At 44.3% G+C, this 19,170-nt stretch overlaps 1 protein-coding gene across 3 annotated transcripts in view; it reads right to left on the bottom strand.

Moving 5' to 3' along the window:
* The window catches only part of LOC139234018 (leucine-rich repeat-containing protein 49), a 292,104-nt gene that overhangs the window by 48,176 nt on the left and 224,758 nt on the right, over positions 1–19,170 (bottom strand). For all 3 annotated transcript variants that reach the window (XM_070864857.1, XM_070864856.1, XM_070864854.1), the window contains 2 exons: positions 5,753–5,990; positions 2,035–2,220 (listed from right to left, as the gene is read on the bottom strand). In XM_070864857.1, coding sequence (XP_070720958.1) covers positions 2,035–2,220; positions 5,753–5,990 — 424 coding nt within the window. The remainder of the gene's footprint in view (positions 1–2,034; positions 2,221–5,752; positions 5,991–19,170) is intronic.

The following is a 19,170-nucleotide window of genomic DNA, read 5'->3' on the forward strand; positions in this document are numbered from 1 at the left end:
AACCCAACAACTACAGGTCGGTCAGTTTAACCTCGGTAGTGGGGAAGCTTTTAGAAACAATAATCAGGGACAAAATTAAGAATCGCTTGGACAAGTGTAGATTAATTAAGGAAAGCCAGCACAGATTTGTTAAAGGCAAATCATGTTTAACCAACTTGATTGAGTTTTTTGATGAGGTGACAGAGAGGGTTGATGAGGACAATGCAGTTGACATGGGGTGCATGGATTCGCAAAAGGCGTTTGACAAAGTGTCACATAATAGGCTTACCAGCAAAGTTGAAGCCCATGGAATAAAAGGGACAGTGGCAGCATGGATATGGGATTGTCTAAGTGACAGGAAACAGAGAGTAGTGGTGAACGGTTGTTTTTCGGACTGGAGGAAGGTATACAGTGGGGTTACCCAGGGGTCAGTACTGGGACCACTGCTTTTCTTGATATATATTAATGACTTGGACGTGAGTGTACAGGGCACAATTTGAAAATTTGCAGATGACACAAAACTTGGAAGTATAGTGAACAGTGAGGAGGTTAGTGTTAGAGGACATAAGGACATAAGACAGGCTGCTGGCATGGGCGGACATGTGGCAGATGAAATTTAACGCAGAAAAGTGCAAAGTGATATATTTTGGTAGAAAGAATGAGGAGAAGCAATATAAACAAAAGGGTACAATCCTAAAGGGGGTGCATCCACAGAGAGACCTGGGCACAAATCACTGAAGGTGGCAAGGCAGGTTGAGAAAGCAGTTAAAAAAGCTTACGTGATCCTGGGTTTCATGAAAAGAGGTATGGAGCACAAAAGCATGGAAATTATGATGAACCTTTATAAAACTCTGGTTCAACCTCAACTGGAGTATTGTATCCAATTTTGGGCACCGCACTTTAGGAAGGTTGTGAAGGCCTTAGAGAGGGTGCAGAAAAGATTTAGGAAAATGATTCCAGGCTTGAGGGACTTCAGATATGTGGATAGACTGGAGAAGCTGGGGTTGTTCTTCTTAGAGCAGAGAAGGTTGAGAGATTTGATCGAGGTGTTCAAAATGATGGGAGGTCTAGACAAAATAGATAGAGAGAAACTGTTCCCATTGGCGGAAGGGTCAAGAACCAAAGGACACAAATTTAAGGTGATTAGCAAAAGAACCAAAGACGACATAAGAAAAAATGTTGCGACACAGCGAGTGGTTAGGATCTGGAATGCACGGCCTGAAAGGGTGGTGGAGGCAGACTCAATCACTGCTTTCAAAAGGGAGTTGGATAAGTACTTGAAGGAAAAAAAATGCAGGGCTACAGGCAAAGGGTAGGGGAATGGGACTGGCTGAAGTGCTCTTGTCGAGAGCCAGCACGGGCTCAACGGGTTGAATGGCCTTCTTCTATGCTGTAGCCATTCTATATTCTATGGCTGGAGAATTGCAAATATTACACCCCTGTTCAAAGAAGGGGAGAGGGATCAACCCAGTAACTATAAGTCAGTGAGCCTAACGTCGGTAGTGGAGAATCTTTTAGAGACAATAGTCTGGAACCAAATGAATTGTTACTTGGAAAGACATGAGTCAATAAATGGCAGCTAACATGGATTTGTGGAAAGGGACGGTAACTAGAGGACACAGATTTAAGGCAATTGGAAAAGAACCAGAGGGGAGATGAAAATTTATTTTACGCAACGAGCTGTAGTATGGTGGAAGCAGATTCAACAGCAACTTTCAAACAGGAATTGGATAAATACATGAAAAGGAAAAGAATTGCAGAACTATTGGGAAAGAGCAGGGGAGAAGAACTAATGGATTACTCTTTCAAAGAGCTGGCATTATGGTCTGAATGGCCTCCTTCTGTGCTGTATGATTATAACCTCAATAAAAATGAAGATACTAATGTATTAAAGCAGAGTTATATGATGCACAACATGCACTTTGGATGCAGGACAAGGCATGATTATTTGCTAAGTATCCAAACATAAACTGTGTAAGTATCTGTGGTATCTAGCAAAGTATCAAAAGCAAAATTCAATCCATTAAATGGAATTCCCGAGATTGACATGCTTACCTCCACATCATTTATTTTTTGGAGACAGAAATGGTTGAGCCTGAAGAGGACATAGTATTTCCAGAGGCTGAAGTTCACCACTGGGTTCCCCTGAGAACTAACAGTGAGCTGGTCTAACCGGCGGCCCAGTGCCAGAGCATTAAACTGCTGCAATTTGTGAAGATTCGTATCACGGAACTTGAAGTGCTGTCAAAACAATTATAAAACAAGTATGCTGGATGCAAATCTAGGCACAATGTCACTAAGCCCAACCTTTTCAGCAAGGTAATTGGCTTTACAAAAAAGATGCAATAATATTGAAGCGTCAGTATTAAGCAAGACGGCCATTCCCAGCAAAATCTGTCACAAAAAGTGAGTGATGTAATTAACAGGTTATCACAGGGAACAAAACATAAAAATTAATAAGCAGTGACAACTTTTTGATGGAATTCTACTGTTTTGAATATGTGTTATTTCAAACTGATTTATTGACATGGTATGCGTGTCGCTGCATGGTCAGAGCCATAGATCATCAGAAGGTGAGACTGAACTCAACAACTCCCAAAGCTGACTTGTAGTGAAACTAAAAATTAAAATGCTGCAAACACTCAGCAGGTCATGCAACATCTGTGGAAGGAAAGAAAAAGGTTAACGTTTTAGGTCTTGTGACAACTAATTCTGACCAAGGATCACAAGACCTGAAAGGTTTAAGTTTTTCCAATCACCACAGATACTGACTGATCTGCAGTTTTCATTATTAATTCAGATTTTCAGCAGCTGCAGTTTTTGCTTTCTAAATTGCAGTGTGCGGGGTCCAGAGAGAAGGCCAGTGCTTACCCCCAGAGAGAGGCCAGTGCTTACCCCCAGAGAGAGGCCAGTGCTTGTCCCCAGAGAGAAGGCCAGTGCTTACCCCCAGAGAGAGGCCAGTGCTTACCCCCAGAGAGAGGCCAGTGCTTATCCCCAGAGACGGGCCAGTGCTTGTCCCCAGAGAGAGGCCAGTGCTTACCCCCAGAGAGAGGCCAGTGGTTACCCCCAGAGAGAGGCCAGTGCTTACCCCCAGAGAGAAGCCAGTGCTTACCCCCAGAGAGAGGCCAGTGCTTACCCCCAGTAAGGGGCCAGTGCTTACCCCCAGTAAGGGGCCAGTGCTTACCCCCAGAGGGGCCAGTGCTTGTCCCCAGAGAGAGGCCAGTGCTTACCCCCAGAGAGAGGCCAGTGCTTACCCCCAAAGAGAGGCCAGTGCTTACCCCCAAAGAGAGGCCAGTGCTTGTCCCCAGAGGCCAGTGCTAACCCCCAGAGAGAGGCCAGTGCTTACCCCCAGAGAGAGGACAGTGCTTTCCCCCAGAGAGAGGCCAGTGCTTACCCCCAGAGAGAGGCCAGTGCTTGTCCCCAGAGAGAGGCCAGTGCTTACCCCCAGAGAGATCCCAGTGCTTACCCCCAGAGAGAGGCCAGTGCTTACCCCCAGAGAGAGGCCAGTGCTTACCCCCAGAGAGAGGCCAGTGCTTACCCCCAGAGAGAGGCCAGTGCTTGTCCCCAGAGGCCAGTGCTAACCCCCAGAGAGAGGCCAGTGCTTACCCCCAGAGAGAGGCCAGTGCTTACCCCGAGAGAGGCCAGTGCTTACCCCCAGAGAGAGGCCAGTGCTTGTCCCCAGAGGGGCCAGTGCTTGTCCCCAGAGAGAGGCCAGTGCTTACCCCCAGAGAGAGGCCAGTGCTTACCCCCAGAGAGAGGCTAGTGCTTGTCCCCAGAGAGAGGCCAGTGCTTACCCCCAAAGAGAAGGCCAGTGCTTACCACCAGAGAGAGGCCAGTGCTTACCCCCAGAGAGGCCAGTGCTTGTCCCCAGAGAGAGGCCAGTGCTTACCCCCAAAGAGAAGGCCAGTGCTTACCACCAGAGAGAGGCCAGTGCTTACCCCCAGAGAGGTGTTAAAATGAAGAAATTACCCCAAGCTATTCTTCTATCAAGAGGCTCGACTCTTCTAAATAAGAACATTTCAGTGCCACTCTGAGCTACTCTAATTGAGACCCACGCCCGCAAGTACTCTTTAGGAACCATCTCTTAGCACTGCTTTGAGGTGCTGCTCTGACAGACCCCTGGAGGCTACTACCTCCTTGGGATGTCAGTCTGAGCCACTATCCAGAAGAGCAGTTTCTTAGTGTCCTAAACTACTCTCCCAGAGACCAGTTAATTGCATTTTGGCTACTAAAAGTGAATTTAAAACCCTCTGTAATCTCACTGGATTAGGGTTTGGAAGACAAAATAAACCATGAAAAGTGAGTATGTAACATTAGTGAGCACAGTCCCACGTACTGTTTTGGTTACTGCACAGTTCACAGATAATTTTCCCCATTTAGGTTAGCTGTTGAAGCCCGCATCTTCTGTCATCACTTAACGTTTCCTTACTAATACAGTTGTGCCATTAAGGTTTGCCACTGTCCTGACAATGATGATGATTGCTGACTTTTCCCAACACCACTAAAAAACAGATTATCTGGTCATTATCACATTGCTGTTTGTGGGATCTTGCTGTGCGCAAATTGTATGCCATGTTTCCTACATTACCAGAGTGATTACACTTATAAAAAAAAAAGTACTTCACTGGCTGTAAAACACTTTGGGATGTCCGGAGGTCATGAAAGGCGCTCTATCGGGAAGTGATTTGCCAAGGTGTGCGATTTAAGCAGCTGTGGGTTTACTCCCATTGCAGGTTTCCTAAACAAGATGCAACAATGGAGAAGCTGAACAGCCTCAGGAATGTTGTTTTTAATAAATGAGAGTTCTTTTCATAACTTAAAACATATGAAGAATCCATTTGCTCAATCTAAGAAGTATTCTGCTGAATAAACAGAAAGATGTATTTATTAAACTGAGGTTAAAAATTCAGCAGCGACAAAAGAAGATTCCATTAAAGTTGAACAGTCATAGCTCGCTGCTTCCAATCAGCATTATTATGGACCTCATGTTTCACTCTCTCTACTGGGAAGTAGTGTGTGTCAGTAACGTACGTAATACCGACTGGGATCAGGAACTCATGTGGGAGTGAAGGGGAAAGTACCTCCCTTCCAAATGTTGTTCGTATTATTTTAGTACACTTCACCCCTCCTCCCTGCAAAGTCGCCACTGTACTGTTTAGTAAATATAATTTCTGATTTATTCAGCTCACCTCTACAGCTGCCTGCTTGGAATCTGGCTCAGTCCAGAATCTTTGCCTTATACTTTAACCAGCAGAAATGAGAAAACTATAGGTACATTTAAAGTGGAACTTACCATCAAACTCTAACTACTGGATATTTCAAATGGGTGCTCTATTGCCGGGTAACAAAGATTAGATGGTATGGTTTAGCATCTCACTTTGCCATACCAATATGCCACTCTCATTCATTAATTCTACCCTTATACCAAGCTAGAAAATAGGTAAGGAGCTATAAATTCCATCCTGTCAGGCCTCCTCCAAACTCTGGGGCAGCAGTGGGGTACATACAATAATAATTAATAATGAATAATTCATTCAATAATGGAACACTGCTTAGTGAACCAAGGGCTGGACTTATGGTGTGAGGGAGTTATAGCATGGGTTTTAGACACGTGTCATGCTGCTGAGAGTGACCACAACAGAGAGGCCCCACTGCTAAGTGTGACCAATTCTAGTCCAAGAACATCTTTTTCCACAATCTAAATTCTAATTCTAAAACCTAATAATTCCCCATGAATCAAGACATTGTTAAAACAACTGTGGAATGTTCTTACCAAAATATTTGGAAATTTAATCCTTAATCGTGGTAACACTGTGACAATCTCATCAAAGTCTATGAACATGAAAGAGACAGTTGTGACGGCCCCAGCTGTCTGAACACCCCAGCTACGGTCCAGGGACTCAAGTGCACCGAACCCATACAAGTGCAGTGTGTCCCCTTCCAGCTCAGCCAGGTGAGATTCTGCGATGGACAGTCCTTGCACTGCGGCGGTCAGCATGCTGTCAGGAGACCTGCAGACACACACACAATTCCAATTTCATTATTATTTTCACTTTTATCAATGATCTTTTTTTTCTTTGAGCTGTGCAAAGACTTTAAGCATCTGTAAAGTTCAGACCTTTGCATCACCACTGTCGTTCATTAATGCAAGCAATTAGCATTATTTTATTTTCATGTCATAAGATGAAGGGCTGGATTTTCAGCATTCGCCGTTTCGGGGCGAAAACGTAAGCGATACATGAAAATTACCGTTTTCACTTTCGGCATCTGGGGTCTGCGGGGCGCAGAGCAAAGGGAGGCGTTGCACTATTATTCGGGGGCGCCAAAACATGATCCTCGCCAATTTTAGTGCAGGGCTGGGAGCACTGCGAGAGAGGCCTGGGGGGTGGAAATTCAAAAAACATTACCAGGACCTTTACCTAACAAATCACTGCAAAAAAAACTTTAACTTACCTTTTTTTCAGGGTTTACAACTTACCGCTGCCGGCAGGGCTGGACCGCTAGGTCACCTGCCGGTCATCGGGGCACGGCGCCGAAACTTGGATGGTAACACAATCTGAGCCATTCCACCCCAGTTTAGATCTCACCAGCAGTGTTTCCAAGCGCCACCACAAAAAAGGAACCAAGGATCACAAACGGGCGCAGTGACTGGGTTTTCGCCGTGGAGGGTCAAAACGCGGCAAAAACCTGGTCGCAAACCACCCGAATAGCTCAATATTAACTGAATACAAGCAGAATACACTGGGAAAGCACTGTCAGCACCCATAGGGCAGGCTAAGGTTACGAGCGCACACCTCGGTGTAAGATAACATTTACTGATGACAAGTAGACCCCCGCTCCTTATTATCAACCTAGTGCAGGGTCTCCATCAGGGTACCCAGAACAGACTCCTGCTCTCCATTACAACAGTGACTCCACTCCAAAAATACTTAATTGGCTGTAAAGTGCTTTGAGATGTCCGGTGGTCGTGAAAGGAACTATATAAATACAAGTCTGTCTGTCTCCATCAGGGAACTCAGATCAGACTCCTGCTCTCCGATAGGAGACCCAGAACAGTCTTTGTGGAATTCCTCAATCACTGCCTCCATTCAGAGCATTCTTTTCCACGTCATATTCTGCTTCCTATCCCAAGCTTTAAATATAAAATTAAATATCATTATATTCAATACTTTGATGGCTTTTCTGGGGCCACACCAACACCTATAGCTTCCAAATGAAAAACATGGGAGAGCTGCCGGAATCTTTGTTTTGTTCGTGATTAAATTATCTCCCTTGTTTTGTTTAATGGCGATTACCATTATTAGTGCGTAAATCATCCAGCAACGTGATGAGGAAGAGGTATGCCGTGAATTGCTTTTAGTCTCATGAAAATGGCATCAAGCACTAACCCTCGTCGCAAGTTTCATGAAGTTGCTACATTTGTAAACTAATTGCTTATTAAACTTGCTGCAGAAAGTTAGGGCTTCTACTTAGCAGTGTTAAGTAGTCTTTCCATTATGAGATTTATGTTACTGAAATGCCAATCAACTTCTCCAGCCCAGAAAGGGAAACATTTAATCCGTAGCCTCTCATTCATGCAGGTATTAAATTGTTGTTAGAGATTTTCTAAATTAAATTTTTTTTTAAATGTCTTACGTTTTCCTGACTTTTTTCTCTCTCTTAATCCAATCTTTCTTTCCCGCTCTTTATTTCTCTATCTGTACCTGATTTGACTTTAATTCACCCACCTTCTCCATCATTCCTCTGTTTATTTCTCAATCCTTAAATCTCATTGGTTAAGGAGATTGTCTGTTGGTCCTGTTGTTTAGCCCCGTTTCTCTCTCTGCACCATTATCAGCTCGCAATTCCAGCAATTTACAGGGCAAAGCTTAAAGGCAATGGAAAGTCTAACAGGACACGCCACAAGATGCCCCGCTCTGTCACGGGACTTTTTTCTACGTTAAAGGTGCTACATAAATACAAGTTGTTGTTTTTGTCACCGCCAGTAATAGGCTCAGGGCTGGTCAGATTACAACATTAACTGCAGATACCGCAAGCCCAGGGTGTACCGGAAATTCTTCTCCACTTTCAATATCAGACTATGGGACAGAGTTTCCCTCCATGCGATTTTCAGGCAAACAGCCCCAGAACGTGTACTACACAGAAGGTCCATCTGTGCCGGCCCAAAAAGAACAGTAGGCCGTATACTTTCCTTAGTTGTCCTCTTGCTTTTTCTGTACTTATAAAATATCTTTGCATTTTACTTGGCAATGTTTTTTCATGCCCTCTCCTTGCTTTCTTAATTTTCTTCTTAATTCACCCCTGCACTTTCTATACTCCTCTAGGCTTTTTGCAGTATTTAGCTCTTGGTATCTGACAAAAGCTTCCCTTTTTTGCCTTATTCTGCATTGTATGCCCCTTGACATCCAAGAGGTTCTAGATTTGAGAGTCCCAACCTTTTTCTTTGTGGGAACATATTTTCTCTGAACCATTGCGATCGCCTCCTTGAAGCCTCCCACTGCTGACTCTGATTTTCCTTCAAGAAGCTGTTTCCAGTCCACTTTTGCTAAATCACATCTCAGCTTAGTACAATTGGCCAATTGAGAACTTTTACACCTGGTCTAAAGAACATAAGAATTAGGAGCAGAGTAGGCCATACGGCCCCTCGAACCTACTCCGCCATTCAATATCATGACTGATCATCGACCTCCACTTCACTTTTCCGATCCCCATATCCCTTGATTCTCCTAGACTCCCAAAATCTATCAATCTAAGCCTTGATTATATTCAGAGACTCAGCGTCGACCGCCCTCTGGGGTACAGAATTCCAAAGATTCACAGCCCTCTGAGTGAAGAAATTCCACCTCATCTCAGTCTTAAATGACCTAATCTTTATCCTGAGACTGCCCCCTAGTTCTAGACACACCAGCCTGGGGGAAACAACCTCTCAGCATCTACCCAGACAATCCCCTTCAGAATCTTGTATGTTTCAATGAGATCACCTCTCATTCTTCTCAACTCCAGAGTATAGGCCCATTCTACACAATCTCTCATCATAAGACAGCCCTCTCGTCCCAGGAATCAATCTAGTGAACCTCCATTGTACCACCTCCAAGGCAAGTATATCCTTCCTTAGATAAGGAGACCAAAACTGTGCACTACTCCAGCTCTGGTCTCACCAAGGTCCTATACAATTGTAGCAAGACTTCCTTAGTCTTATACTCCCAACCCTCTTGCAATAAAGGACAACATGCCATTTGCCTTCCTTATTGCTTGTGGTACCTGCATGCGAGTTTTCTGTGTTTCTTGCACAAGGACACCCAAATCTCTCCAAACACCAACATTTAAAAGTTTCTCACCATTTAAAAAATATTCTGCTTTTTTACTCTTCCTACCAAAGTGAATAAACTCACATTTCCCTACATTATACTCCATCTGCCATCTTACTACCCACTCACTTAGTCCATCTATATCCCTTTGCAGACACTTTGTGTTCTCCTCACAGCTTACTGTCCCACCTAGCTTTGTAACGTCAGCAAACTTGGATACATTACACTCAATCCCTTCATCGAGGTCATTAATATAGATTGTAAATAGCTGAGGCCCCAGCACTGATCCTTGTGGCACCCCACTAGTTACAGCCTGCCAACCTGAAAATGACCCGTTTATCCCTACTTTCTGTCAGTTAACCAATCCTCTATCCATGCTAATATATTACCTCCAATCCCATGAGCCCCTATCTTATGTAGTAACCTTTTATGTGACACCTTATCGAATGCCTTTTTGAAATCCAAATATACAACATCCACTGGTTCCCCTTTATCTACTCTGCTAGTTACATCCTCAAAAATACTAATAAATTTGTTACACATGATTTCCCTTTCATAAAACCATATTATCATTATCTAAGTGCCCTGATACCACTTCCTTAACAATGGATTCCAGTATTTTCCTGATGACTGATGTCAGGCTAACTAACCTGTAGTTCCCTGTTTTCTCTCTCCCTTCTTTTTTGAATAGTGCAGCACTGGATTGGAACTCAGAACATGCAGTGCCGCGCCTGATCTAAGTCCAGAACAAATCAATTTTCTTTCGACACAAAGGGCCAAAATAATCTGATCTGAGTTTTCTGGAGAGGCTGGAATTTGTCACTCCTTTCTATGCTGAAAAGCAGCTGCTGTAGAGATAGATTTATATTTAATATCAATTCATACAACTCCTGAGTGGATGAACTATTACACTTGGCAGTTCCTACTCCAAGTCTCTCAATTTTTGTTCAATTTTAAACTGCTTCTATTTTCACACAATGAATAGTGCGAAGAGGTTTAACATAAAAATTTGAAACAAAAAGCAAAAAATGGTGGACGTTGGTAACACTCAGCAGGTAAGTCACTATCTATAGAATTAACAGAAAACTGAAATCTGTTGTAGAAATGTATTCAGTACCCATCTGTGCCCATCACCCCAACCCACCTGTACCCATCTCCGCAACCACTGCACTCACTTGGAGAAGCATGGGTTAATAAGGGACAGCCAGTGTGCCTTGTTAAAGTCAAACTGTATCTGAGTAACCTGATTGCGTGAGTTCTTTGATGAAGTGACAGGGATTAAAGTAGTGCAGTAGATCTTGTATATATGCACTTTCAAAAGGTATTTGGTAAGTACCACAAAACAGGCAAATTGAAGCACATGGGATTAAAGGGACGGAGGTAACTTGGATACACAATTGGCTAAGGGATAGGAGGCAGAGAGCCGTGGTGAATGGAGAGAAGTATGCAGTGGGGTCCCCCGGGGATTGGTATTTGGACGGTTGCTTTTCTTGTTATATATAAATGATCGCGACTTGGATATAGGAAGCACAATTCCAAAGTTTGTGGATGATACAAAACTTGGTAATGTAGTAAATAGTGAGCAGGATAGTAGCAGGCAGACTGGTGAAATGGGCAGACACATGGCAGATGCAATTTAATGTGCATAAATGTGAAGTGATGCATTTTGGGAGGAATGTCATGTCGAGGCAGTATAATCTAAATGATACTATTTGGGGGGGGGGTGCTCTTTCGTTATTTTTTGTAATTTTGTTACTTTAATGTAAGTTGTCAATTATGTGAAAATTAATTTATGTGATCGTTTTGGACCATTCAGAATGCAACATACGAACACCAACTTGGTATTAATATTCTGCTGCACAATTATCCTGCCTGTGGGTGATGGAATTTTGAACAAATTACAAGTTTATTTAGGTTGGAACTTGGGAGGCTGCTGTAAAAAGTGTTGGAGTAGTTGAGCCTGGAGGTGACAAGTTTCATAGCTCTTGCCTTACGTGTAATCAGGAGTCAGATCACCAACATTATCCCAGAATTATACCACTGATCTTACACACCCAGAATTGCTACACATTAAAGCAAAATTGGAATTATAATAAGTAACAATTGTAAAAACACATACATTGGCAGAAAATAAAAATAATGTCATTTATATTTGAAATTGCTAACAGACAATGCGTAAAGTTAGTGTAAAATTAGAGGTTATGCATTACAGAGTGCAATCACTTATCAAAACGAGAAAGGTTCCAATCTGGTGCAGAAGTTAGCTCATCTGTCACTTATATTTAGGGAATAAGTTTTTTTAAAGTATTTTTTAGGCTAAGACACAATATCAGTAGCACAAGTGGATAGTAAATCAGTTCCAAGTGCTTAAGAAATCCAATACATCCAGGAGACTAAATCGAAGTATTACGTACAAAAAATGTTTTATTTTGTTAGGTGTAGCCCCACTGCCAGAACACTACAATTTGATCTTGTTGTCAAAAATGTGCAACATTACGCCAAACTTGCTGCCATTTCACAATGAATGTGGTTAGATTCATGAATCATTTCCATTTGTTCTGATTTATAGAAGTTCAATGCCCTGGGAGTTGCTTCATTTTATTGGTCTGTCGGAAACATGAACGAGAAGGAAACAGGTTTTTAAAAACAAATTGTGTCTCAACTAAGTATTTTCTCCAGTTGAGCTGAAACAAATATTTAAACAAACAGAACAAAGTATGTCTTAAACATTTCTGTTTTTTAACACGGTGCAAAAGATATTGCCGGAATTTCCCGGGGGGTCAGCAGGCGGGATCAGTGGCGGGTTGGGTGGGACAGACAGCAGGTGGGGAAACCGCTGCCATCCCACCGACTCAACTTTCCCAATGGTGCATCGGAAATCTCGCATCGGACCCGACCCAACCCAACCCGCAGAGGCGGCCGACCCAATTACAGCAATTATTAAACCAATTAAAGCAAACCCTTAATAATGGTTTTAACCTTACCTTTGAACTTTAAGTGCTCGCCCATGGGGTTCACGCTGTTTGGACCACGTCTGTTAACCTGAGCCAGGAGTTAAATGGCCATTGAATCAGCTGATTGGTTGACAGCTTGAAATGTGCTATAAAAGCTCCCACCTCACAACTGTTCACTTTCCAAGCGCGGAAGCTGTTGCTTATTCCCTTTGGAACACAGATTGAGCTTTATGCAGGCTGCAAGTGTTTGAGCAAACTCTCCATCCAGTGTCACCTCACTGGAACAACCTCTCTCATCATTGACAGATTGCTTCTGCTATCTTAACTTCATTTGCCATCTATTCCATCAGTATGGGTACCATTTATACCTCAGTCCTCAGAATTGGACCACGATGAGCCCCAACACCAGCAGCACCAACAACACCACCAACCTTCTCCGCAATCACCTGATGCTGCACAAGACACAGGGCCTGAGCACATTGCTGCCAGGGATAGCCTCACCATGGCTAGATTTACTTCACTTGATGCTATATACCCTGGCTGTCACATGATGTGCCTAATTGGCACCACCCCACACTAACACCACAAAGTATCCTTACAATGCCCTTACAATCCTTTCACACTCATCACCATTGCGGGGGTACCATTATGTCTCACCATTCACTGCAACTCACTAAGCCACTTCCAAAGGTGCACACAAATCTGTCCAAGAATGCAAAGTGCTGAAACTAAAGGTTTCAATGTTTGACACCACATTAACAGAAAATTTACATGAACATTGGGTAAAACACGAAAGTGCCTACTTGTGTTTATTGTTAGTTGGTATAATTGCACTAGGATGAGGGTGAGTGTGAGGGGTGGCTAGTGAGATGTGATAATGTAGATGGAGAGAGAGGGATGAGTGGAGGTGCCAAGTAGGTTGATGTGCGTAAGGATGTGCAGGAGTAGGGTAGGGAAGGCAGAATGGTGGGGATGTGATCAGAGGCACAGCAGGATGAAGGCGAGTGTGGCTTTGTACTCACGTTTCCTGATCTAAAGAGATAATTGAAAGGTTTGCGCCACTGCATCCAGGTCCTCCTGACCACATCCCTGCTGGTGACCTCCTCTGCAACGTGTAACCAGGCTGTCTCGGTCTCCTGGGGAGATCTCTTCCACCCAGCGGAAGGGAAGATCTTGGACCTTCCTGCCTGCTCTGAATCTCTCCAGGGCACAGCCCTACACCTCTGTGCAGTGATTGTCAGTGTTTGCAGCACTTCAATACTGTCGAACACAGACAGCACAAACGTTAAAAGTAAGGTGCCCAATGTCCCTTTAAGGAAACCGGCTCACGATGCGTCATGAATGACGTCACCAGACTCGCTCCGTCTAATTGGGCCAGGAAGCGCACTGGGCAGGCGTAACAATCCCCATCGAGTTAAGTTCAGTTTAGGCAGCGGGATGAGGCCAGCAGCGGGGCCGCGAGCCACCGAGGTGAGCAAAGTCTTAGCCACTGTTGCTGCAAGACTACAACAAAGTTGGAAAGTTATCTGAACAACCCAAAGAGTCGAAAAAGAAACAACAGGAAAACTCAAAGAGAAATATGGAAAACAAATCAAAAGGATAAAAATACAAGGAACCTATCACGGAATCATAGAATGATACAGCACTGAGGGCCAATCAGCCCATTGTGTCTGTGCCGGCTCATTGAAAGAGCTTCCTTGCTCTTTCCCCACAGCCCTGCAAATTTTTCCTTTTCAAGTATTTATCCAATTCCCTTTTGAAAGTTACTATTACATCCACTTCCACCACTCTTCCAGGCAGCGTGTTCCAGATCATAACTCGCTGCGTGAAAAAAATTCTCCTCATATCCCCTCTGGTTCTTCTGCCAATATTCTTAAATCTGTGTCCTCTGGTTACCGACCCGCCTGCCACTGGAAAGAGTTTCTCCTTATTTACACTATTAAAACCCTCAATGTTGAACACCTCTATTAAATATCGCCTTAACCTTCTCTGCTCTAAACAGAACAATCCCAGTTTCTCCAATCTCTCCCCATAACTGAAGTCCTTCATTCCTGGTATTATGATGATTTCCTCTGCACCTTCTCCAAGGCCTTGATATCCTTCTTAAAATGTGGTGCCCAGTATCAGACACAACATTCCAGCTGAGGCCTAACCAGTGATTTATACAGGTTTAGCTTAACTTCCTTACTTTTGTACTCTATTTATAAATCCAAGCTTTTTAACAGTATGTGTGAAATTCTATATATATCAAATATGTAAAACTAAGTGATTGTTCCATTTGAGTTACAGAAAATGTGCATATACATATAAGCTGAGTCCATGTTTAGATATATCAAGCATTGGTTACAACTGGTGCCTGTAAGGTGCTTATGTATATATGCTGAAAATCTTTAATACAATATGCATATAATCTGCATGAGTTGGCCATACACAAGACATATATAAATGCTACATGCTACGATACAAGATGCTTGTATAGAGATTTACAGGGATGATACCAGAACTGAGAGGTTATAACCATCAGGATAGATTAAACAGGCTGGAGCTCTTTTGTTTAAAAAAAAGGCTGAGGGGTGATCGAATAAAGGTCTTTACAATTATGAAGGGGTTTGATAGGGTCAATATAGAGAAGATGTTCCCACTTGTGTGGAAGCCCAAAACTAGTGGCCATAAATACAAGATAGTCACCAATAAATCATTCAGGTGAAACTTCTTCGCCCAGAGAGTGATTAGAATGTGGAACTTAAGGGAAGCTAGATAAGCAGGAGGGAGAAAGGAATAGAAGGATATGCTGATGGGGCGAGATGAAGTTGGGTGGGAGAAGACTCATATGGAGCATAAACACCAGCATAGAGCAGTTGGGCTGAAAGGCCTGTTTCTGTGCTGTAAATACTATGTACGTAATTCTACAAGCAGCACCTCACTTCTCTGAAGCAACTTAATAATACTATTAAGTATGGTGTCAGAAGCATGATATGAATCGTCACTTAGAATAGTTATCAAGATTCTTTACTGAAAGACACACACGTTAGGAATAATCTACCAAGCAAAGCAATCATTGGGGTTATTTAAAATACGATGCTATGCCCTGCTGGGACTCAAGTGAATGACCCAAACATCCTTCAATTATCTGAAGGTTCATAATGAGCCCTACACCACTCCTGTAGGCTCTTATTGTGGGTAGTATTTAAGGTGTAATTGGTAACTATATGAATTATATCTTCCACTTCGCAGTCTCAAACAAGGTAACAAAGGAAGCTTTAGCCTGGAGGTTGCTAATGTAGAAGTGGGCTGACTGTTGTGAATTTCATAAGGAAGTATAGAGTACAATACAAGCAGCTGACTGTACCCAATGGCATTGCAAGTTTTCTCTCTGACTTTCGGTATTGTTCCCTTCAGAGGAAACCTCCTATTCAGTAAATGGAGCAGCAGGCTCAAAATTGGTAAGATTCCATTGCGTAAAACGCCATTTTGAAAATGGGAAGTTTACAAAATCTAACAAAGAGCAAGGTAGTGTTTATTGAAGCACTGCTCTACATGCCTCAGACGGCCTTGTCTTCATATTCCCATCCTTGGATCACTTCCCACTGGGTGGGAAACACAACTGGGCAGCTCTGGGCTTGCTGCTTCCCAGAAATCATTGAATGGCTTGCTGTTTACTCACACTGCTGCTGAATATCTATTCATGTCTCCCACAAACCGCAGATTTTACTTACCAGATAACATTCTTTATTGGTAACAAATTATAAAGGGTGTGTATCAAATGCTAGTGATAATCATCTCCATTATTCAGATGCCTCACATCATCTAATGTAGCCATGGGCCAACTCCTCCCTGTATATCGACAAGGAAGGAGGCCACAGTCATATCACATAGGCAGAGCTGACCCAGTTTCCTGCCCTGCTGCTATTCTCAAAGCACTTCAGAGTAAAATAATGTGACAGTCAGACACTAAATGGAAGGACAGCACATCAGAAGCATGGTGATGCATTGATGATCAATACCGATACAGAAAAACATTGGGGCATAGTGATTAATTGCATAATCAAACAGAAATATGATTAATCAATTATTTAAAACTGCTTCAGAAGCACATTAAGGGCATAAGGATTAATTGATGATAAATAGTAGTCATCATCATCATAGGCAGTCCCTCGGAATCGAGGAAGACTTGCTTTCGTCGAAAGGTGAGTTCTCAGGTGGCTGTACAGTCCAATACGGGAATTACAGTCTCTGTCACAGGTGGGGCAGACAGTGGTTGAAGGAAAGGTTGGGTGGGGAATCTGGTTTGTCACACGCTCCTTCCACTGCCTGCGCTTGCTCTCTGTGTGCTCTCGGCGACGAGACTCGAGGTGCTCAGCGCCCTCCCGGATGCACTTCCTCCACTTAGGGCGGTCTTGGGCCAGGGACTCCCAGGTGTCTGTGGGGATGTTGCACTTTATCAAGGAGGCTTTGAGGGTGTCCTTGAAACGTTTCCTCTGCCCACCTGGGGCATGCTTGCCATGTAGGAGTTTAGAGTAGAGCGTTTGCTTTGGGTGTCTCATGTCTGGCATGCAGACGATGTGGCCTGCCCAATGGAGCTGGTCGAGTGAGGTCAGTGTTTCGATGCTGGGAATGTTGGCCTGAGCGAGAACACTGACGTTGGTGCGTCTTATCCTCCCAGTGGATTTGCAGGATCTTGCGGAGGCAGCGCAGGCGGTACTTCTCCAGCGCTTTGAGATGTCTACTGTATATGGTCCACATCTCTGAGCCATATAGGAGGGCGGGTATCACTACCGCCCTGTAGACCATAAGCTTGGTGCCAGATTTGAGGTCCTGGTCTTCAAACACTCTCTTCCTCAGGCGACCGAAGGCTGTGCTGGGGCACTGGAGGTGGTGTTGGACCCAGTCATCGATGTCTGCCCTGGCTGATAGTAGGCTCCCGAGGTATGGAAAATGGTCCGAGTTGTGCAGGGCTGCGCCGAGGATTTTGATGACCGGGGGGCAGTGCTGTGTGGCGGAGTCAGGTTGGTGGAGGACCTTTGTCTTACGGATGATTAGTGCAAGGCCTGTGCTTTCGTATGCCTCGGTGAAGATGTTGACGATGGCTTGGAGTTCGGCCACTGAATGTGCGCAGTCGCAAGCGTCATCCGCGTACTGTAGTTCGATGATGGAGGATGGGATGACCTTAGATCTAGCCTGGAAGCGAAGAAGGTTGAGCAGGTTCTATACTTTACTTCCACTCCAGCAGGGAACTTGTTGAGAGTGAGATGGTGCATTGCAGCGAATAAAATCGAGAAGAGGATTGGTGTGATGACGCTGCCCTGCTTGACCCCGGTCCGGACGTGGATTGGGTCTGTGTTGGATTTGTTGGTCAGGATCACGGCCTGCATGTCGTCGTGAAGCAGGCGGAAGATGGTGACAAACCTTTGGGGGCAGCCACAACAGAGGAGGACGCTCCATAGTCCCTCACGGTTGACAGGGTCAAATGCCTTTGTATATATATTATTAATGATTTAGACTTAAATATAGGGGGCATGATAAAGAAATTTGCAGATGATACAAAAATTGGCAGTGTGCTTGACAGTGAGGAGGAAAGCTCTAGACTGCTGGAAGATATCAATGAACTGGTCAGTTGGCCAGAAAAGTGACAAATGGAATTCAATCTGGAAAAATGTGAGGTAATGCATTTGGGAAAGAGCATCATCATAGGCAGTCCCTCGAATCGAGGATGACTTGCTTCCACGCAAAAAAGGGATGAGTTCACAAGTGTTTCAATGAAGGACCTAATATTCCAGGTCCCAAGCTACATCCTGAAGGGTGGAAGATTCCTGTGCGTGGATTTTTTGAACGTGTGGTGGCCGTTGCACACCAGCCACCACACGGGCTTGACAGAGCCAGTGGGAAGGAGGAACAAGGCAAGGGAATACACAATGGTCTGGAAATTCCGGCCTCGCCCTACGTAAAATTGCAATATTTAAGCAAGATGGCCGGTACCTGTCATGCCTCCATATCAATGCCCATCTTCGAAAACTAATATTGGATCGGTCCAACTAAGAGCCAGGAGAGGGGTGTGAGGACAGCGTGAAGACAGTCTATTGTGATCACAACGGGAGGAGGGCCAATTGTAGCTGACAGCGGCCCTCAAGAGTATTTTGGATGCTAACTGGCCTACTGTGCCCCTTCTGGCCGGGTGTATGCTGCCCACCATATTGGGATAGGGAAAGAATAGATGTCCTTAACCCACACTTGAAGCAGGCGTTAGGCTATTTGCATTTGCCCCAACAGCAAGATTGATTTACCGAGGCCTGGGGGTCATCTGCGGTCTACAAAGCTAATTGTATCACGTTTATTTAGTTGAACGTGGAGCTGGGAGGAGCAGGAGTGGTCCCACCAGACCCACATTTAACAAAAGCTCACTACCACTGGCGATCGCACCCACCCACCTCTCCTGGCCCCTGATCTGACCTCCACGCTCCTCATCCCTCATGATTCCTGAACCCAATCCTTGACGTCAGACCTAACTCCAGAGACTTACCTGAAAACTGCGGCTCGATCTTGCATTCCTCTTCGCCAGCTGGCTGATGCACTGGGCTGATTCAATTAATGAGGACTGAGGCACAATATCGGGCTGGGGGGGGGGGGGAACAGAGTATGTTCCATGCATGCCACCCCGCTCAAACTTCTAGGCCAATGAGCTTTAGACAAAAATCAGAATTTTTATCTCACAACTATAAACAAACTCCAACTCATTAGAACACTGCACCTGCACCCTATAACATGGAAAATCCTGTTCACCATTCACCCCAGTCCTCACAACCTTCACCGACCCCTGTCCTGAGCATATCAATTTTAAAATCCAGGCCCTTGCACACAAATCTCTCCACAACCGAGCACAACTCTACCCTGCAACTTCCTTCAAGCTTGTATCCCAGACTGCATCCTCCGCT

Source organism: Pristiophorus japonicus, chromosome 21 (assembly GCF_044704955.1).
Source record: "Pristiophorus japonicus isolate sPriJap1 chromosome 21, sPriJap1.hap1, whole genome shotgun sequence".
Taxonomy (NCBI): domain Eukaryota; kingdom Metazoa; phylum Chordata; class Chondrichthyes; family Pristiophoridae; genus Pristiophorus; species Pristiophorus japonicus.